Raw genomic sequence first — 18,350 nt, 5'->3', positions numbered from 1 at the left:
TCAAAAGATCAGCTGAAGGGTGAAAGCAAGGTCCGAGCCATCAGCGTGTATCCACAGCAGTCATCAGATACCATCTAGTATCACACACTGGTTTCAGGAGCAGATATAGATATTAAAGACAAGCCACATCCACATCCAGCACTAGCAGGATGTGGACCTGCTGTCCACATCCTGCTAGTGCTAATATCCCACAACACACAATATTATAAACTCTTACCTTGGGGTGAGTGATTGTTGCCTGATGGCTCCTCATACATCTCACATATAACATGTTGGTTGATGTTTTAGGATGACTATGTTATAAACGGACTGGTTTTTATGAATGTTTTTGAGAGACCAGGAACAATCTATCAGATTTGGTTGGTGATTGAAATCCTCTCCTGAATCCCATTGATCCTGAGGATCTGCTCCATCTTGTTGACAAGCCTGATGTTGTCAGGTCTGATGTCCATGTGGAGGACACAAATTCCAAAGCATTTTTTTTGTTGCGCACACCTCAGAGTTGTATTATGGGAAAATTGACCAAAAAATAATAACATTATTAATGGTGGGAATATTTGAACTGACAGGCCAAAAATTCTGGATGTCCAATGAAAATATACATCCCAAAAATTGTTTTTGTCACAGGCAGAACACTGATTTTTATTTATTATTTTCACAACAATTCAGACTTAATTTAAATAAATTTGCAGTTTTGGAGACACTGAATCTATGCACAGTGCTTCTGAACCAACATCTATGGCCTTAGCAATTTTACTTTTCCGTCTGAGGTGCAGGATGCAGTCCAGTCCAAAGTTTCTCCTTGGCACTATCTTGTCTTCCACCTGTCTCACATCTGAATGTGTCACATCTATCTGCTCAGCGAGGTTGACAACAATAAAAAGTCTCCTAATGTGACTCACTGATAGTGGTAAATGTATCATCCTTCCACAATTCGACGCAGTAAGTTGCACAGTCCACCCTTTGCCAGCTGGAGGGGGGTCTTTTCCTCTTTGTTCTCTATGTAGATGCTGGCACCATGTTCCACCAGCAACTTGGCTGCTTCCACACGCTCCTCATCACATGCTAGGTGCCTGATAACAAAATGAGAATTTGTAAATATCAAAATATTTTTCTTTTTGTTGTCCCCAGTCCTACATTAGCATGGAAGTTAAAAACACAAAATCTACAAAACATAACGAAAAACAACGATGTGGCTTGAAATTTGACAAGTCTGTGCATCTGTGATCATTTTAGCCCACATTATTCCAAAGCAATTGACTTTAAATTCTTCAAGTGTTACAGAAGCATTTACACATACAGGGGTGTGTTGCCCTGTGAGTCTTGGATGTTGGTTGAGGCACTTTGTTTAAGAAGCAGCTGAATGAGGCGGAAGTTGCCCTTGGCAGACGCCCTGTGAAGTGGAGTGGACTCATACTTGTCGGTGACATTTGGGTCTGCCCCGTTTTCTAACAGCATCAGGGCGATCTGTAAAGAAAACAAAGAAAGATGTGTTCATGTGACCTACTTTTAAATACAGTGACTTCCCATTTATGTGAAATTTGTGTTTTCAGAACATGTCGGTTTCGGGAAGGCATGTCAGTGAAGCCCTGAGCCAATATTGTTCACCTCAAGTCTTCCTGACTGTCAGAATTTGGTCAACCACCGACACTATCTGCAAATTAACGTATTTGGAAATACAGCAGAGAAAAGCAAAACCCTACAAAGGCAGCTCTATTGCCTCAATATGTCATTACAGCTGAAAGGAACAGTCCCATGTGAAGCCTATAATTTGACCTGTTGACCATAAAAACCCAGAACTTAGCACTTTGGCATCAACGTTTTCTAATAACTTCACTTTGACAGTTATTAGAAAATAGAGATTCCATTAATTTTAGCTTTCTTCAGGATCTAGCTCCAAAATATGAAAACGTGATTTCTTCTATGGCACCCTTCCACCCAGTTTCACTCTAATCCATCCCTTATTGTATGTGCAACTGGTAAATACTTTTCAAAATGTCTAATTTTGACATGTAGCTGAAAAAAAAAGGACACTTTTCCTCTTATCCAGATCCACTTCAAACTGTGTAATGTGTGTTCCTGCAATATCATCTAGTCCTCTATCAAGTTTCATTTATATCTCTCTGGTAGTTAATGCATAATAGATATAAATCAGGCTTATCTCCCACTGACTACTGGGTGTCCCTTGCCATTCTACAGGCCTGGTAGGTCAGTTGCACATGTACAAGGCCACAAACACATCAAATTGTATTTTTAATTTTCAAAAAATGGTTACATTACTGTAATTTGAAAAAAAAAAAACGTTTTGAGTTGGAGGGTCTTTGTGTCTCCCTGCTCTGAGCCCTGTATCATAGCTACTTTGGTCAGCGTCAAGTAAACATACCCCAAAATGATTTGAATGAATGTGGTGCTGTGATGTCATAAGACTTCTCACACAAGTCTTAAAAATATTGAAAATGTTTTTATGATGTATTTCAGACCATTTAACTGTTTTAACACCAGTATAAGAAATATAAAGTAAAAAAAACACCTAAAATAAGCACATAAACAACTTATTTTTCATAAATGACAATGATATCTTAACTGTTTGGTTGATACAACATAAGAAAAGACTTAAAATGGACATTGTTGACCAGGAGGTCATGATATGGTATTTTTGAGTGTCATGTGAGCTGTACCTCGTATCTGTCTTTGGAAGCTGCGTAGTGCAGAGGGGTGCACCCATTCTGATTCACTGAGTTCAGCTGTGCTCCTTTTGATATTAAAGCTCGCACTATGTCTTCTCTGCCTGCAGACGCTGCAATGTGAAGGGGGGTCCAGGAAGCCTGGGGGGAAAAGGCATCACTTTAATTCACAGAGTAACGTGAATTCATCCGATGTCGAATAAAATTAACACTAAAACTTTCCTCACTATGGGAGGGGGGGGGCGTAAACACAAGTTACTTGCAGGAATTATTAGTTTAATTGTCTGCTATATTGAGCTACATATACTGTAAGCTTACTCTTGTATTACATGTGATCCCTCCACCATTGTAGAGGACAAAAACACTGCCTCATTATGGATTTTAAGACATGGAGGAATTCTAATGTCTTTAAGATCCATTTGACCTACATCATCCTGAAGATTTACTTCCGCTCCAATGTTAAGCAAAAACTCGACAATGTTAGTATGGCCAGCAGAACAAGCCCAGTGCAAGGCGGTCCGACTGTCCTGAAATGACACAAAGTCGTGGTTTTACTGTAGTTGTTAAAAGTCGACACTTGTCATTATGTCAACACTTTTCAAGACATTCATTCTTACCTGGTCCGTTTTGCAGGCAAGTCTTTTATCTGACAGGATGCAATCTTTTAATTTCTCAAACTGTCCCGTGTAAGCAAAATTACAGACCTCCACATTTGATACGGAACCCTCCATTAATAAATCTTTTAATAATTTCAGGGTTACACAAATTTTAAGCAGCTCAAATGATGCTGTTATTCTTGTGTGGTAATCTGTTTCCCTTTTGAAACGAAAGAGCAGTGACTCAGGAAATTAGGAATAGTACTTCCGCTTTGAGCAGTTTTTTTGTTGTTCAAATTAAAATCCTCTGCGGTATCGCATGTCAATTACAGCTAGAAAGACGCTTTACTAGTTATTTTATAGTCACTTTATTATTTTATATGTGGATATTAGATCATTTGGAAGGTATTGAAAACACGCTCGCCTTAATTGCATCTAAACGAAAGATAAAATATTTTATTTTGGTAGATACAGTTCTGACCCGGAAATAGTTACCTTTGAACGACATGGATGTGTGTGCTGCTAATTGAGCAAGATAAAGAAAACCCACGTAAAACTGATACTTTGATGGACTTTTCACTATCCGTACACACAGTAGTAATCGCAATATTCATATATTTCTGCTAATGGCAGTCACGCTGGTGAGTTAGAAGCTTTAGTGCTGAAAATTAACAGTTACGGCAATGCTAACAGTTTTGGCCTCAATTCATAATGTTAGTTAACTAATTCATCGTGATCCTATATTAATTGTCTCCTCAGGATTTCCGGACACATGTCGACCAGTCATGCAGGTACTCAGAAGAATTTGTCAACATATATTATGACTGCATGGATAAGAAAAGGAGGGTGAGTAAGTTTTTATTTTGTACTCAAAGGCATTTCTAAATTGAACACAACTTGTTGAAACGCTATTTTCTTCTCTGAAAGACGCACCTTAATAGAGCGGCTTCTTTCAGAGAAGAGAAAATTAAATGTTCTAAATGATGAACATCGACATTTTCTGAACCAAACATGACCCTACTGGTAATAGCCGGGTCCAGCCTTCACCCTAACGCCAGCCTACATGTCTCTGTCCCGAAAACACACCGACAAACACTAGATGGAGACCGAACGCAGTGTTTAGATTATTGAAAAGCGTTGTGGACGACTTTTAACTGCATGGTAAATTTCTGCTAACTCCCACCCCATTTGTTTTAAATACGAGCAACACGAGTATGTTGAAATTACAGCACTTCCGTGTCATCTGACCTGAAATCATTTGTATGAGCACACTAATCCTTCATCATAGATGCTTTTACAAGTCAAATGCTCGGATCAAGCTCAGAGAGATTTGGTAACAGAATTACCAAACATGTGTTTGAGGTATTGCTACAAATGGGCCTTTCTCAACCAATTAATCATGGAATTGTCAGTATTTTTTTTATTTTATTTTAAAACTTAACATTTGCGGGACATTGCAAAACGAATGATCTCTTGTATTCTCTAGATGCAATGAAGTGAACCTGTGTAATATAATCTTGTGTCCACATAAATCTCAATTTTTCAAAGATAAATTGTCTCATGAAATGAAAAGTGTCCTGATTTTAAAGATATTGTTTAAAATAAAAAATTCGCTGCCCCATCATTTTCCCCATCAAATATCCACGTCAGCATAGCTCTGGTCTGCCCGTACAGCACATTAATCCATTTATTGGGGAGGCGTTTGTGCGTGAATGCCTCTAAAATATTCTCCAGGAGACACGCCTGTCTTGCAAAATCTCATTATTTAGCTTGGAGTCCAAAAATATCCATTTGCCATAGACACAGAGTGCTGAATGTTTGTGCACTAGCTGATGTCATTATTTCCGTCACAGTCATTAATCAGTTTACTGGCTCTTGTGTGTCAGAACCTGACCCGGCTCTACCTGGACAAGGCCACGTTAGTATGGAATGGGAATGCTGTGTCAGGACACGACGCCCTGGGGGAGTTTTTTGAGTCATTGCCTTCAAGCGAGTTCCAAGTTCACACACTGGATTGCCAACCAGTTCACGGTGAGTTGAGCAATGAAGTGCAACCAAATGGTACTGATAGAGGGAAAATCCTGTGAAGGTCAAGCAGATCATTTAAAGCATGCTTACACATGAAAATATCACTTGATGTCAGGACTTTAATGCACTGGTTAAAGCCAATCAATCCAGAATCAGTCTTCCTTTTCTTCATTCACAGAACAAGCAACCCAAGGCCAAACCACACTGCTCGTGGTGACTGGTGGAACAGTCAAGTTTGAAGGGAACAAACAACGATTCTTCAACCAGAACTTTCTTCTGACGGCTCAGGCTACACCCAACAATGACCAGCCTGTTTGGAAGATTGCTAGCGACTGCTTCAGATTTCAAGACTGGAACAGCTGAGCCTCTCCTCTCATAACAATCCCATCTAAAGTGTTTGAATGATGGTACCTTTAACATGTTTGATGTTTGTTTGTTTTTTTAAATAAAATCAAAAACATCACAAAACAAAAAAGTTTATTGTCAAAATGTCCAACAAGGCATGTGCTCATAATGGAGTAATAAATACAAATTGCAACAGCAAATGACCATCAATACGACATGTCAAAAATACATAGAAAACACTCCTATTAACATGAGCTACGTTGAGATTACCTTTTGACACCCAACTGGACAGTAACCAATTAAATGAGGTAAAGCACACATTACAGTTGGCCAGTTCTGACTGGCTCGTGCTAACAAGCATCTTAACAGTTGGCTAGTAAAACATGCTCATTCTGAAATAAATAAGGTGTCCACAAGAATTCTGACAGATGTACAGTACTTTCTATACAAACATCCTACCAGTTGACAATTTCATATATTAAAATATTTGCTTATCTTCCTGAGTCGTTTAAAATTTTGTATTTTTACAAATTTGGTCATTTTTGAATCGACTGACAAAACAATCAAAAGACATAAGAGAAGCAAACCCTTTGACCTTTTTTCTCCATTGAGCCTCAAGTACAATTCACATGGCAGTTTAGCTGCTTTCGTAACAAAAAATGTAAACTTATTTTTCATCTGGTTTCCACTTAATTTTACTCGACTACAGATGTACTGCAGACTCAAGGCACAGCGACATCAGCACTACAATTTCACAAGAGCATTACAAGCCTCCAAAATGGGTGTTAATATTTTGAATGGACACGATTGAAGCACCAGCATTTTATGTGTGGCAGGTATGATCAAAGTTCCAACACGCTGAAGTCAAATCTAAACTCGTCCACGAAATAGTAAAAAGCAGCATGTATGGAGGAACTGTTACAACTTCAGCTTTTTTGTTCAAAACATTTTCATTTGGACACCTGTAGTTCACAAATGGCATAAGGGACACCAATCAGGTACTAGGTGTATTATTTACAGATCAAAATAGTGGTCGTTCTAGTTATGGGGACTCGACAGTGATGGCTTTATTTGCCACCATACATTCTCTCTATGTCAGGGAGATAGTGGTTCTTCAGCTCTTTCCTCTTCAGCTTAAAAGCATCAGTAACCAGGCCAGTTTCCGGGGTCCATGGCTCTGAACTCAGATGCACCTTCACTGGGATCTCAAATCGCTGGAGTTTAACTGCATGAATGAAAAGAGAGGAAGACGACACGGCAATGTCAGTTAATATGAACCAGTTTTTCTGCTGAATTGTCTGTACACAACACACAGGAAAAACCAGACTAGGTGGAGAGCATTACAAGACATTACAGCCAAAGCAGACCAATATAAAAAGATGTCTCTTACTTTTAACAGCAGCCTCCTTGATCTCTTTTAGAACTTCTGTTTCCATCTCAGAATGTCTGCAGATCTCTTCCCATGTTCCCACAATGCCTCTTTGTTTGGCCAGTTCAGATAACTTTTTCTGGTTGGGAACCACGAAGCTGATCACATAGTTCTGTTCACTGCAGGGATGAACATCAGAAACAAGGTTGATAAAAGAGAAGGTTGAAGTTTCCTGAAGAACTGGACGTGAGCCCACTCAATACTAAACATTTTTTAAAAGTATTTTAAACAGTATAAAATGGGGCTGCAGTGGTTCAGCCCACTAAGTCTTGGGCCAGTTCAAGACCCGAGTCAGGCAAAAAAATTCGGAGTGTGAACTGGCAGTGGAGAGGTGCCAATTCACCTCCTGAGTACTGCTGAGATGACCTTGAGCAAGGCACCATCCCCTTCATAAGTTGTTCACTGGGGTGCACCATGATGGAGCTACACGCCACTCTACCCCTCATCTGCATGCTTACAGGCTCCTTGTGTGTGTGTGTGTGTGTGTGTCTGCGTGTGTGAGATTAATACTAGGGTGGATAAATAATTTCCCCTGCCACAATCAATAAAGTTAATTTCATTTCTTTTTAAATACAGAGTTGAATTTTGAGTTAATTGAATTAATACTCTACAGTTGAACGGTGAGTTCATATGAAAATATTGACAAGACCTTTTTTTAAAATTGGAGAGCGGAAAAAATGTCAGTCATGTCAGTCGAATGCTAATAATCAGTTTAAGTTGAAATTCTACATCAGTTTTGTGACCAGACTGCTTTTAAAATGTCATCTGGAATGTAACTTTATGAGGGAATGGAGAAAACACCTGAAGGGGAGGACGAACGTGAAATACTGGTTGTTGTGACATGACACAAAAAAAACGTAAATGCAACTGCAGCCTAAAAACCAGAACGCAGAAAGTTGAGAAACAGAAATACGCAGACGTCAACACTAGAATGCCTAAAATTCAGTTCAACTGCTGTTCAAATGTATCAGATGTAACTTGCCAAACATTTTTGGAAACTTCTTTGAATATAATGGCTCAACGACTTGCAGCTTTGCAAAGGAAATTAAAAAACAGTCATTATAATAAAGGAGGGCTTTAGTGAAGTTATGTAACCTATCAGGTTCTATTGTAGTTATTCAAGGATCCTTTAACCTTGTGGGATACGGGCAGCTACAAAACTGATGTGACTTTTTTGGATAACCTTACAAGATGACAACAACACCCTCATAAGATCTATCGTGCATCAGTGGGAATGCATGTGAGAAAAAGAAGTAAAAAATATTAACTTTATGCTCGAACTGGAACTGAAACGGTTTGATTTGGCCCAGAAGAAAACCACTTTTAGAGGCATCTTGTTTTTCTAAAAACCACCAGACTAATAACATGATTCCAAATTCTAGGGAGCCATTTCATGGTCAGGGAGTCGTAATGGGGGTCAAACTATCATCGAAATGTAGCTTTACAGCAGAATGATACAATGGGAAGACTGGTTGTTTTTTGAACGCCATCTGGTTCCACATTTATTATGTTTTTATTATTTCTGCCAGCTACCTTGTCCATTTCAAAAGTGTGGCAACTGCTTTTTTTAATCTTCAATTAGCCCAGAAGTGAAATGACTCTGCTGAAATTCATTTGATTCCGAATGAATTAAGCTCTTAAAAACTCGACACAAACAAGGGTTTGTGCTCCTGTCATGTGTTTATCAAGAGATTATTGCAAAATTATCAATGCACAAGGACACTTTTAAGTTTAGTTTATTACATAGATGCCATAAATCTGCAAAGAATATGACATTTTGGAATGATGCTATCTGTCATCAACGCTGAACTGGACTCAAAGCTCTCTGTTATTAACTTGGATCTGTCTCAGGATAATTTTTAAACGAACCTCCCACACTACCCTAGGTAGGTCTTTATGACCTTTTGTTTTTCTTTATGCTTTACAATAACTTTAAATGCTTTACTTTGTACATCACATATATTTCTAAACGTAATCATGACTTCATGTATTTCATCTGACTTTTCTTACATTAACTGGTTTTCCATGGTCTATGTGAAATGTCACTCACCTGTTTGCGTAAGCGCAGATGTTGTCAACGAGAGAGCAGGTTTTCAGAGCAGACTCCACTTTACCCAGAGACACATACTCCCCGGCCTGCAGCTTCACCAAGTCCTTCTTGCGGTCTAAAAGAGAGTATAAAAGTCTGTTCACAACAGTGGTCTGCTAGTTGGTGCGTCAGAGTTATCAGATGGTTTAGCCATCGGGGAGTGCAGATCAATTCGTCTGAAGAGTCAGACTGTACGTACACCACCAATGAAATGCTGCGAAGAATATTTGCTTTGGTGGAAAAAAAAACAAAAAAAAAGCACACACCTACGATCTGAAGACAACCATCTGGGTGAATTTCTCCGACATCTCCGGTGCAGAACCACCGCTGACCGTTTTCATCCACGAAGAAGTCTTGGTTGTTGGTTTCATTTTTGTAGTAACCGATCGTTACGTTGGGACCACCTATCAGGATCTCCCCTCTAGGGTGTGGCTGATCTTTGCTGGTGTAGCCACCTGGGAACATTTATGTGAATACACATAATTACCTTTAATTATAATAAAAAGAAATGTGTACTATGTACAGAATGTGTGTGTCTGTCATACCTTCAAGCCAGTCGCGGAGTTTGATCTCACAACACAGAAGAGGAGCGCCGACTCGGCCGGTGCTGACGTCCGTGACTGCACGAGACAAAAGATGTTAAGAACATGATCCTCACGTTTCACGTTGTTCCATGTTGACACCGACTCTCTCCTTACCCTCTGTGATGGTGCCGGCTCCACAGGTTTCAGTGAGGCCATAGCCTTGACCCACTGGACAACAGAAACATACGTTCATGAATCTCTGGGTGGCTGCTGACAGAGGGGCTCCTCCAGACAACATCATCCTAACCCGTCCTCCCAGCAGTTTCTTCACTTTCTTGAACAGCAGGCTACAAAGACAGATGGATGTGTGTTTGTTCCGAAGTCAAATAACACAACTCCAAGGATCTTAGGTGAGACACAGCAGTTTCTTACGCATTGCAGAGTGGTGCGTCGTAGCCTCTCTTGATCTGCTCCAGTTTATAATTGTAGCCCAGTATAAACAGCTTCTTCTGAACGAAGCCCATTTCCTGAACTTTGCTCATCACGTTCTTGTTGATGCGATCCAGTATTTCCTTTTACAAAGAAAGCATGCAATTAATCTGTGTATTCAATGTTGTGGGGAGTAAAAAAAAAAAAAGAACAAGTGTGAAAGTGAACAAACAGGATGATGGGGAAACCAGGCCGGAGTGTGTGATAGACAGAGGAACCAATCAAAAGCAGGTTCTTACTGGGACAGCTGCGATGAGAGTGGGTTTCAGCACAGAGCAGTCTCCTTTACTTCCCTTCTTTATCTTGGTGGACTATTAAAAAGAGAAACACAGGTAAAGACACCAAATCAGCAACAATGACTAGAAATAATGCGTACAAATATGAATAACCAGCAGGAACCGTCTTCATTAGTTGACTAATGCTGGACAAGGACAAACAGCTTTTCTGATCATGGCGTACGTCAAAGACCACATTGGTAACTTGATAGCTGGTAAAATATTTGGGTTTGTAAAGAACTATGAGCAATTACTGAGATTGTCCACATGTTTAAGGTTGGAGAACATGACTGGCGAGAAATAAATACTCCATCAGAGAGAAAAATGTGGAAGCCTGTCATAGGAGATGACAGGCTTCCACATTCAGCAGATACTGCTACAGGCACTGCAGCGAGCGTGTCAATTATCAGCTCATCAATGTCTCAGTCGACGTTTTGACTCAGCTTCTGCAGCAGGCATTTGCATTTCATACTGACAGACTGAAATGTCATGATTTGCAAGTTAAATGTTACTGAAGAAAAATACAGCATCCTTACCGCTGTGTACGTTTCTGATAAATCCTTACATGTCAATGACGGAAGTGTTTCTTTGGGCTCTACCACAGAAGTTAAATTGTGGTTAATTTGAACTGCAGAATTGTCTATAAAATTTTCATTCAGAGGACTTGTCCGTTTAAAACCTCTGTTGAAACACTAGAGAAGTGAGTCATGATGAATGCCTTTAGTGACCCCACCCAGGCATGTAACGCAGAAGCAAACCATACACCCTCAAGACACAACATCACTGGCTTGGGCTTTTGGTGCTGGGTATTACCTGGTCTGACAGTGTCTGGGGGGACGAGTAGCCGATTCGGCAGCCGTATGTGACACAGGAGATTTCAGCGGTCATCTCCAAAACATGAGCCAAGGGCAAATAGGCTATGTAAGTATCATCAGGCCTGTGGGGGAAAAAAGAGAAGAGAAAGACGTGTAAAAAATAAAAAGTCAGGATTAAAAGAACCCGCAGTGTCAATCTGACTTCTGGAAGCATGTCAAAGTACAAGTCATCTTCCCACTGACCACGTGGCATTAGCTAACAGAATGTTGTTTGACTGGACAGTCATAAGAAAAGTGGAAGTAGAACAGAGACCATAAGTTAATGTTGTACGAATGTAGATGACACAAAGTGACTGATAATGAAATTTACCCGAGTCCAGGAATGCGCTCACACTGTCCCGTCATCCCTGCGATTAGGTTACTGTGGACGATCATCACTCCTTTGGGTCGGCCAGTGGACCCACTGGTGTACATCACCACAGCCAGATCTGACGGCTGGGGCTTCGTGATTTCCCTCCCCACTGCAAGACAAACCAACAATTGCTGTCTTGTGCTGTATGTGTGAGTTTTCTCACTTCTGAAATAAAATGAGGCGCAACCGGGGGGAGGGGGGGGTCATGAGATACGCACCATTCTCAGGCAGCATGCCCAGCTCTCGAACAGCCTGCATACTGTGGATAGACAGGCCTGCTGGGTAGCCGTCTGTGCTCACTTTCTTCTGGTCCACATAGATCACGTGCTTCAGTTTTGGGATCTGTGCAAGCACTTTCTGGAAGGAAGGAGACAAAAAGCTGCTAACGCACCAGGACACATAATCACACCATTTCCTGCTGTAAACAAGGGCCATCAGAAAATCCTTCATTCCTTTTTCCATCCACGGCAAACTCACAAAAGGGGAAGTCATTGCAGTAAAACCCATTTCATCCAAAAAGTTTGGGAAAGACACAATTCCAAGGACAACGCAATAAAAAATTCAATACAATATGACTAAAAGCTGTAAAAAGTGTAAGACATAGTTTCAGTGTTGAGTCATCAGAAAAAAAAGAAGTCCTTCCTGACTGATGCTTTGTAAAAAAACTTACTTGCATTACCTTAATATAAAATGTATATTTGTTACATGGGTGGTTAAAAATATGAAAATGAGAAAGAGTTTAATTATATAACTGTGTTGAACTCTTAATTCCATTAGAAAATATTTTTACAGAAGTCTAAACTGATTGTCAGACCCCCACTATCACCATATATCCCCGGGGCGGGGAGATAATAAAGGCTAACTTCACATTCACTGACAGCCTTTTAGGACTTGGAGCTCTTGAATATAAATGGAGCACTTTGAATTTGAAAGGAGTTGGGGCTACAAAAGCTTTCGTATTGGTGTTATCCATACAAAGCATTTTACTACATCATTCATTCCATAGTTAATTTCCAACTGATCTTGCCTTGAGTAAGATCTTATTTAAAAATAACGTAAAGTTTATGTAAAAAAGTCACTTCTCTACCAGGCTGCTTTATAACGCTCACCACGTACGTCACAATCCACCGATAACTGGAAGAAGAAAAAAAAGCTTCCTCAAACATGCTGACAATAACTGTTGAAATTAACAGTCCTTACATAAAGATGATTGAAATATTCATTTACACCCAATCATTCACTACGTGAGAGAATAACATGTTTCTGACCAGCTCACGGTTTTCATTCAGTCACACAGCTGCAGATAAAATGCATATCGCTTGTTGTATCCTGTGGTATGCAAAATTGATCTTATCATTTGCTTATACACAGTTATAAATAAGACTTGTGTTATTTAAATTCTATCACAATTAATAATTCAAAAGGTTTACCATTATATATACAGGTATATATATATAAAATGATAGAATATTTAGGGATCATTAATATAAGTTTTTTTTAAATGACAATGATAATTGTGCAATAAAATGCAATAGAAAAAACAGTTACAACCATACTGTGGTTACATGCACCAACTTCAGTCACAAATCATTATTTTCTGTCGTAAAAAAACAGATGATTCCCCATAACTTCTACAACTTGTCACAAAATCATCAAGAGTGGTTTTAACGCTGAGCTGTTGGGATTAACTCACTTTCATTTTAGTTTCAAGCAGCTCCACGCTGGTAACCAGATGTGTCACTTCAGCCTCATTCAGCCCATATGCGATTGCATCTTCTCCCAGGGTGGCATAGAACGTCACCACTGTAATCATTGGATAAACAAAAGGAGCTGATGCATGATTCGCACGCTGTAGTATTAACATCCCATCCTCCACATACTGTAACATACTTACATGGGAAATTGTGCCTGAAGCATGCCTGAGCAGTGATCATCCATTCTGCTCTGGTTTCACAAAAAATAGCGATGTTGCTTTTGGGCTGCTGCCCAAGAGCTGCCAGTCCGCGGCCCGTCTGATTGACGATAACATCCACCTCATTGTAGGACAGCCATCTATAATCTCCAAGGATCAGCTGGGTAGAAAGAGTGAGTTAAAGCATCTCACAACTGGTTAACAGCCAACATTAAAAAAAAAAAGAATCGTAATGTGATGCCTTACCTTTTTAAATACTTTACCAGTGGGTTGAATCTCATTCTCTTCGCTCAATACATCTCGAGTACCAAGACACGGGGAATTTCCGAAGCGTTGCACGGCATGGTGAAACAACTTATCAAGTGTGTCCTTGCCGGGGAAGTCCTCAGTGGCGAGAGAATCAAAATGGTCTACGGAACGGTATGGGCCCGCTGCAGAGCCCGAAGTGGAACGGGCCTTTACCCGCTTGGACTGAGCTTCTTTTTGAGCTGCACCAGTGATGTAATACCAGGGTAAGAAGGACAGGACGGAGTACAGCCATATCAACAAGTGGATCGGAAAGAAGAGGATAGATTGGAGAGCAGAGTCCAAGTTCATACCCATTCTGTTCTCCGGAAGTGTGTGTGCGTGCGTGTGTGTGTGTGGAAGGGAGTGCTGGTGTTCACACTAGTTCTCGATGGTGTGCTGATCCTACAGATGTCTGTGGGTAACAAGAAGAATCGAATCAAAAGATTAGCCCCAGACAGAGAAAAAAAACAGCAACAGATAATATCAAGACGACAAAAACAATTTTCATCCCAGGTAGAATAAATGAAACCCAGATACAACTAAATATAATGATTGATCAGCCATCTTACAGTACAGCTCTCTGTTACCAAATGGAAATACCATTTTAACCACCTGATGCTGGCTATGCTGAATAGGAACTCCACCCAGTGCTGAACAGGGACTCACCTCCTCCTCGCTCCGAACCAAACAGCTTCTGTACATCTATCAGTTTTTGATGCTCAGTTACATAGAAATCAAGTGGGAGGCTGGGTTTGCTTAATTCCCTCCCTTAAAGTGCACGAGCTTCTGGCAGCCTTACACCAAATAAAGACCAGGGTGTCTGAGAGGTCATGTCGGGGGAAGCAGCATTAAGACGCGTGGCCCCTCTGAACGTTTTGACCAACTGTCCAATGACAACAGCCGTGATGGTTATTCTGAAGAGGATCGGACTGTGGACAGCCAATGGAAACTCTCTTGACACTCACCCCACTCTGTGGACAGTGAAAGGCCACTCTAGGTCAGATGGATAATACCTCACAGCGGGAGATGGGCAAAAGGAGCACAAACTAACGGAAGTGACACTTTTTTTTTTTTTGGTCCAAAGCCCAGTTCCAGAAAACCAGGAAATTAAAGAATTTAACAACTGGTTTCCTGTAAGTCACACATTCATTTGTCAAAACAGACATAACGTTGGTGTTTGCAGGTTCCTCGTGACTGCTTTTGTTTGATCTAATCAGACTATACCTTGTCACAATAAAGATCTGTTTTCTTATGCGTTTTGATGTTTCTGCAAACCCATTGGTTGCAGCTATTCACTATCCACTGATCGGCACGTCTCATCTTTGATAAGGATCACTTTGTACACAAGAGGTGCGCCTGCCTGCCTGACTTGCGTGTTTCTTCACACATCTGTTTATATCCAGGCATCCTGTTAGACTTGAGTCAAATAAGGGCAAACGAGTGGTAGTATTAGTCACCCGGCAAACATTCTTGTTCAGTAGTATAAACTTTATTTGTCCCGCGCTTTTTTTTTGAGCATTTTAAATAAAATAAAATAAATAAATAAAATGTATATATATTCAAAAATGAGTGTAATAATGACATGTACGCCTGCAGCTACCGTGTGGAAACCTGTCTCGTCCATCCCGCCGTGGAGACGGCCGGATGTGGACAAGTTGTGTCAGACTTGATCACGGACAGAACACCCGTACCCATGTGGATGAATCACAGTGTGACGTAGCCATTTTGAGCCGCTGTTTCCAACACGATCTTTAATAAATTACCATTAAACATCAGGCGATGAGCAAATTCCTGAACAGAAGTCATTTCGTCTTCCGTCTTGAAAACTCATGAAAGAAAACACGCCGTTTCCAAATTGAAATACAAATAAATAAATGTATTTAATTTATTAACGAGGGATAAAAAAAAATAATAATAATTAGATGACCCTTTTGTTCTTTTGTTGACATCATGCGTCGGGCACACAACAATGGGCGAGGAGCGGGCTGGCAGATAACGTGGCGACAAAGCCGCGCACGCCGGCGATAGAGCTCCAGATATTAGGAAACCTGTTACGAGTTGATTAAGGTTAACATCGGCTCACTAGAATACGGCTAAAACCAATTAAACATCGGCCACACAAATGAATCTCAATTGTAATCTTCAAACGGATAAATCCAGTAAAGAGATTACAGTCAACAGCATCACAGTGAGCCTCTAGTCATCTGCCAGGCTTGAATCATTCCTACCTTCAGCAGCGGATTCGGGTCAGTCGCGTCGCCTCTCATAATATGACCGAAAGTTACCTTTTCCGAAGACAGAAGAAACCCGGAACTTCTACGTCATCTGACTCCATGTTTCTGGACCAATCAGAAGCCGAGGCGGTTTGCTTCTCATTTCCACACCCCCTGATCCCGAGTCAAACAGGAAGTAATTGCCGCTTTTATTTTAACACGCTGTCGACTGATTATGGTTTATTACGACACTCCCTTATGTTCTTGTTTTTATATTGCTTTTCACCGCATACCATTGTTTACCTGCCTAATAGTTGGGTATTTACTTATATACACATATATTAAATATTTTGTTTTTACATCCCGCTTCAACGCGGTGATGTATAGTAATTGTCGGTGTTTGTCCGTTCGTCCACCAAATATCTTCACAACCGCTGCAGATAGAAAGATGGAACAAAAAGCACATCACTCGGGCGGCGAAGGGGATGAGAATTAGATGATTACCTCGACCTTGAGAAAGGTCAAGGTCAAATTTCTACTTTGTAAACTCAGGAACCGGATAAGATAGAAAGACAAGAGAGAAAGCCAATGTGATATGACCATAGATCAAACCTAGAGCTTTGGTCAATGACAGTAGGTCTGGGTAAAATGTTAAATTCAGGGGTGTCGCGGGATGTTGCAGTGTCGTGTGCAGTGGGTTGTGACTTACGTGGTAAGAGTTGTAAAGCAGGCTGGTAAAGAAGCGACTATTTTACATAAACTTTACGTTATTTTTAAATAAGATCTTACTCAAGGCAAGGCCAGCTGGAAATGAACTGTAGAATGATAGATGTAGTAAAATACTCTGTATGAATAATACCAATACAAAAGCTTCTGTAGCCCCAACTCCTTTTATATTCAAGCCCTAGGGGAAAATAAATATACTGTATATGTGCGTGCGTGTGTGTGTGTGTGTGCTCAATGGCATTCGTGTCTTGATTATTCTACAGGAGATGGGTTTTTTTTGTTCATACGGTACATGAGTGAGTCTGTCATACTTCTCTTTTAAAGGTTGAACAAGACAATCATGTCTGTATTTGTGTTCCATATGGGTTATATAATATGTTTGACTTAAGTTATAGTATTATGTATAAATGTAATATATAAAGTTCATGCTTCATTTATCCTCAAACATGACACATCTTAGACTTGGGAGTCAGTCTGACCACAGAAATATTTATCTACAGAAAATGACATACAGTAATCTGTTGACTGAGTTTTTGTGTCAGACACTTTGTTTTTCTGTTGAATACATGGATAGCTGCTAGATAATGAAACCTTGACCTGTTCTTTAGTGCTATCACCAGGCCAAGCTTTAAAATTAGAATTCATTTATCTCGAAAAGTTTTCATCCAAATCTTCTCAAATTTACAGAAAACATTAATGACTATTGTATAGAACCCTATTGGTTTTGGCAGTAATTTGACCTTTCTGCTTTGCCACTATCAAGTCATTTTAGAATAAGTGCATCTGGAAATCTTTCAACCAAATATTGTCTAATTTGGGATGTATATTGATGACTCTTGCAGTGTAATTATCACTGTAAATAACTGTGATGTTAATTAAAACTAAATGAAGTACATATCAATAATTTCAAGATTTCAAGGTACTATATGATTCATTTGCGTGGTATGCTGAGGCAATAAGCGGTCAGCACATTGCATAACCGTATGTTTTATAACGTTTTATGGCTTTGTGCACTGGCAGTGAACAGCTACAGACAGACCTCCCTCCAGTCAGTGGCCCCTTCGTACCTCGTCAATGTCGCCCTCAAGTGGTTGTAAATCAGGAGTAACTCCCACAGAGGTGAAAAATTCACTCAGAATAGCAACTACAAAAATATTAGATTAGATTACATTCCACTTTATTGTTATTACACATTTCCCAGCATAAGGTAACGAAAAGCTGTTTGGCACCCAACCAGAAGTGCAATTAATAGCAAACAGAAATATACAAGATAAAAATGTTTTACAGGTGATGTAGAAGAAGTATATGTTGTATTTAGTTTGTATTTTTAACAGTATACAGGCCCCCTGAACACAGCATCCCAGGGTGGTCTTTAAGCATGCAATTAATACTGCTTAGCTCCTGCTTAGCCACCCCTATACACAGATCTGGTGTGATAAACATACTATGGTATACTGCTAGACTTAATATATGGATTAATATGGATGGTTAAAGACATAATATACAGATTGTGTGGACATAGAAT

General features: G+C 40.0%; 3 protein-coding genes across 6 annotated transcripts; 1 reads left to right on the top strand and 2 right to left on the bottom strand.

Annotated features, from left to right (window-relative positions):
- Positions 1–604: 604 nt before the first annotated feature.
- psmd10 (proteasome 26S subunit, non-ATPase 10) lies at positions 605–3,514 on the bottom strand. The gene is made up of 5 exons (XM_068325997.1): positions 3,302–3,514; positions 3,113–3,211; positions 2,679–2,825; positions 1,301–1,467; positions 605–1,073 (listed from the first exon to the last, which is right to left on the bottom strand). Exons 1-5 carry the CDS (start codon positions 3,413–3,415, stop codon positions 920–922), a joined length of 681 nt encoding a protein of 226 aa, XP_068182098.1. The 5' UTR covers positions 3,416–3,514; the 3' UTR covers positions 605–919.
- A 255-nt stretch (positions 3,515–3,769) lies between these two features.
- On the top strand, positions 3,770–6,442 carry nxt2 (nuclear transport factor 2-like export factor 2). The gene is made up of 4 exons (XM_068325383.1): positions 3,770–3,921; positions 4,040–4,126; positions 5,167–5,311; positions 5,487–6,442. Exons 1-4 carry the CDS (start codon positions 3,907–3,909, stop codon positions 5,669–5,671), a joined length of 432 nt encoding a protein of 143 aa, XP_068181484.1. The 5' UTR covers positions 3,770–3,906; the 3' UTR covers positions 5,672–6,442.
- On the bottom strand, positions 5,769–16,182 carry acsl4a (acyl-CoA synthetase long chain family member 4a). Of its 4 annotated transcripts, none has more exons than XM_068325381.1 (16): positions 16,115–16,167; positions 14,198–14,298; positions 13,845–14,086; positions 13,581–13,758; positions 13,380–13,489; positions 11,905–12,043; positions 11,645–11,795; positions 11,273–11,396; positions 10,424–10,495; positions 10,128–10,267; positions 9,870–10,042; positions 9,717–9,791; positions 9,438–9,626; positions 9,133–9,247; positions 7,044–7,201; positions 5,769–6,878 (listed from the first exon to the last, which is right to left on the bottom strand). In XM_068325381.1, the coding sequence occupies exons 2-16, from the start codon at positions 14,199–14,201 to the stop codon at positions 6,721–6,723; spliced, it is 2,028 nt and encodes a 675-aa protein (XP_068181482.1). In that variant the 5' UTR covers positions 14,202–14,298; positions 16,115–16,167; the 3' UTR covers positions 5,769–6,720. The 4 variants fall into 4 exon arrangements, with proteins under 4 accessions (XP_068181482.1, XP_068181483.1, XP_068181480.1 ...); XM_068325382.1 differs by lacking the exon at positions 16,115–16,167 and adding an exon at positions 14,553–14,797; XM_068325379.1 differs by having other exon boundaries at positions 13,845–14,298; positions 16,115–16,182.
- Between the last annotated feature and the right edge of the window lie 2,168 nt (positions 16,183–18,350).

This window comes from Antennarius striatus, chromosome 10 (genome assembly GCF_040054535.1).
Source record: "Antennarius striatus isolate MH-2024 chromosome 10, ASM4005453v1, whole genome shotgun sequence".
Lineage (NCBI taxonomy): Eukaryota > Metazoa > Chordata > Actinopteri > Lophiiformes > Antennariidae > Antennarius > Antennarius striatus.
The sequence above is the reverse complement of the archived record's forward strand: the minus strand, read 5'-3'. Positions and strand labels throughout refer to the sequence as shown.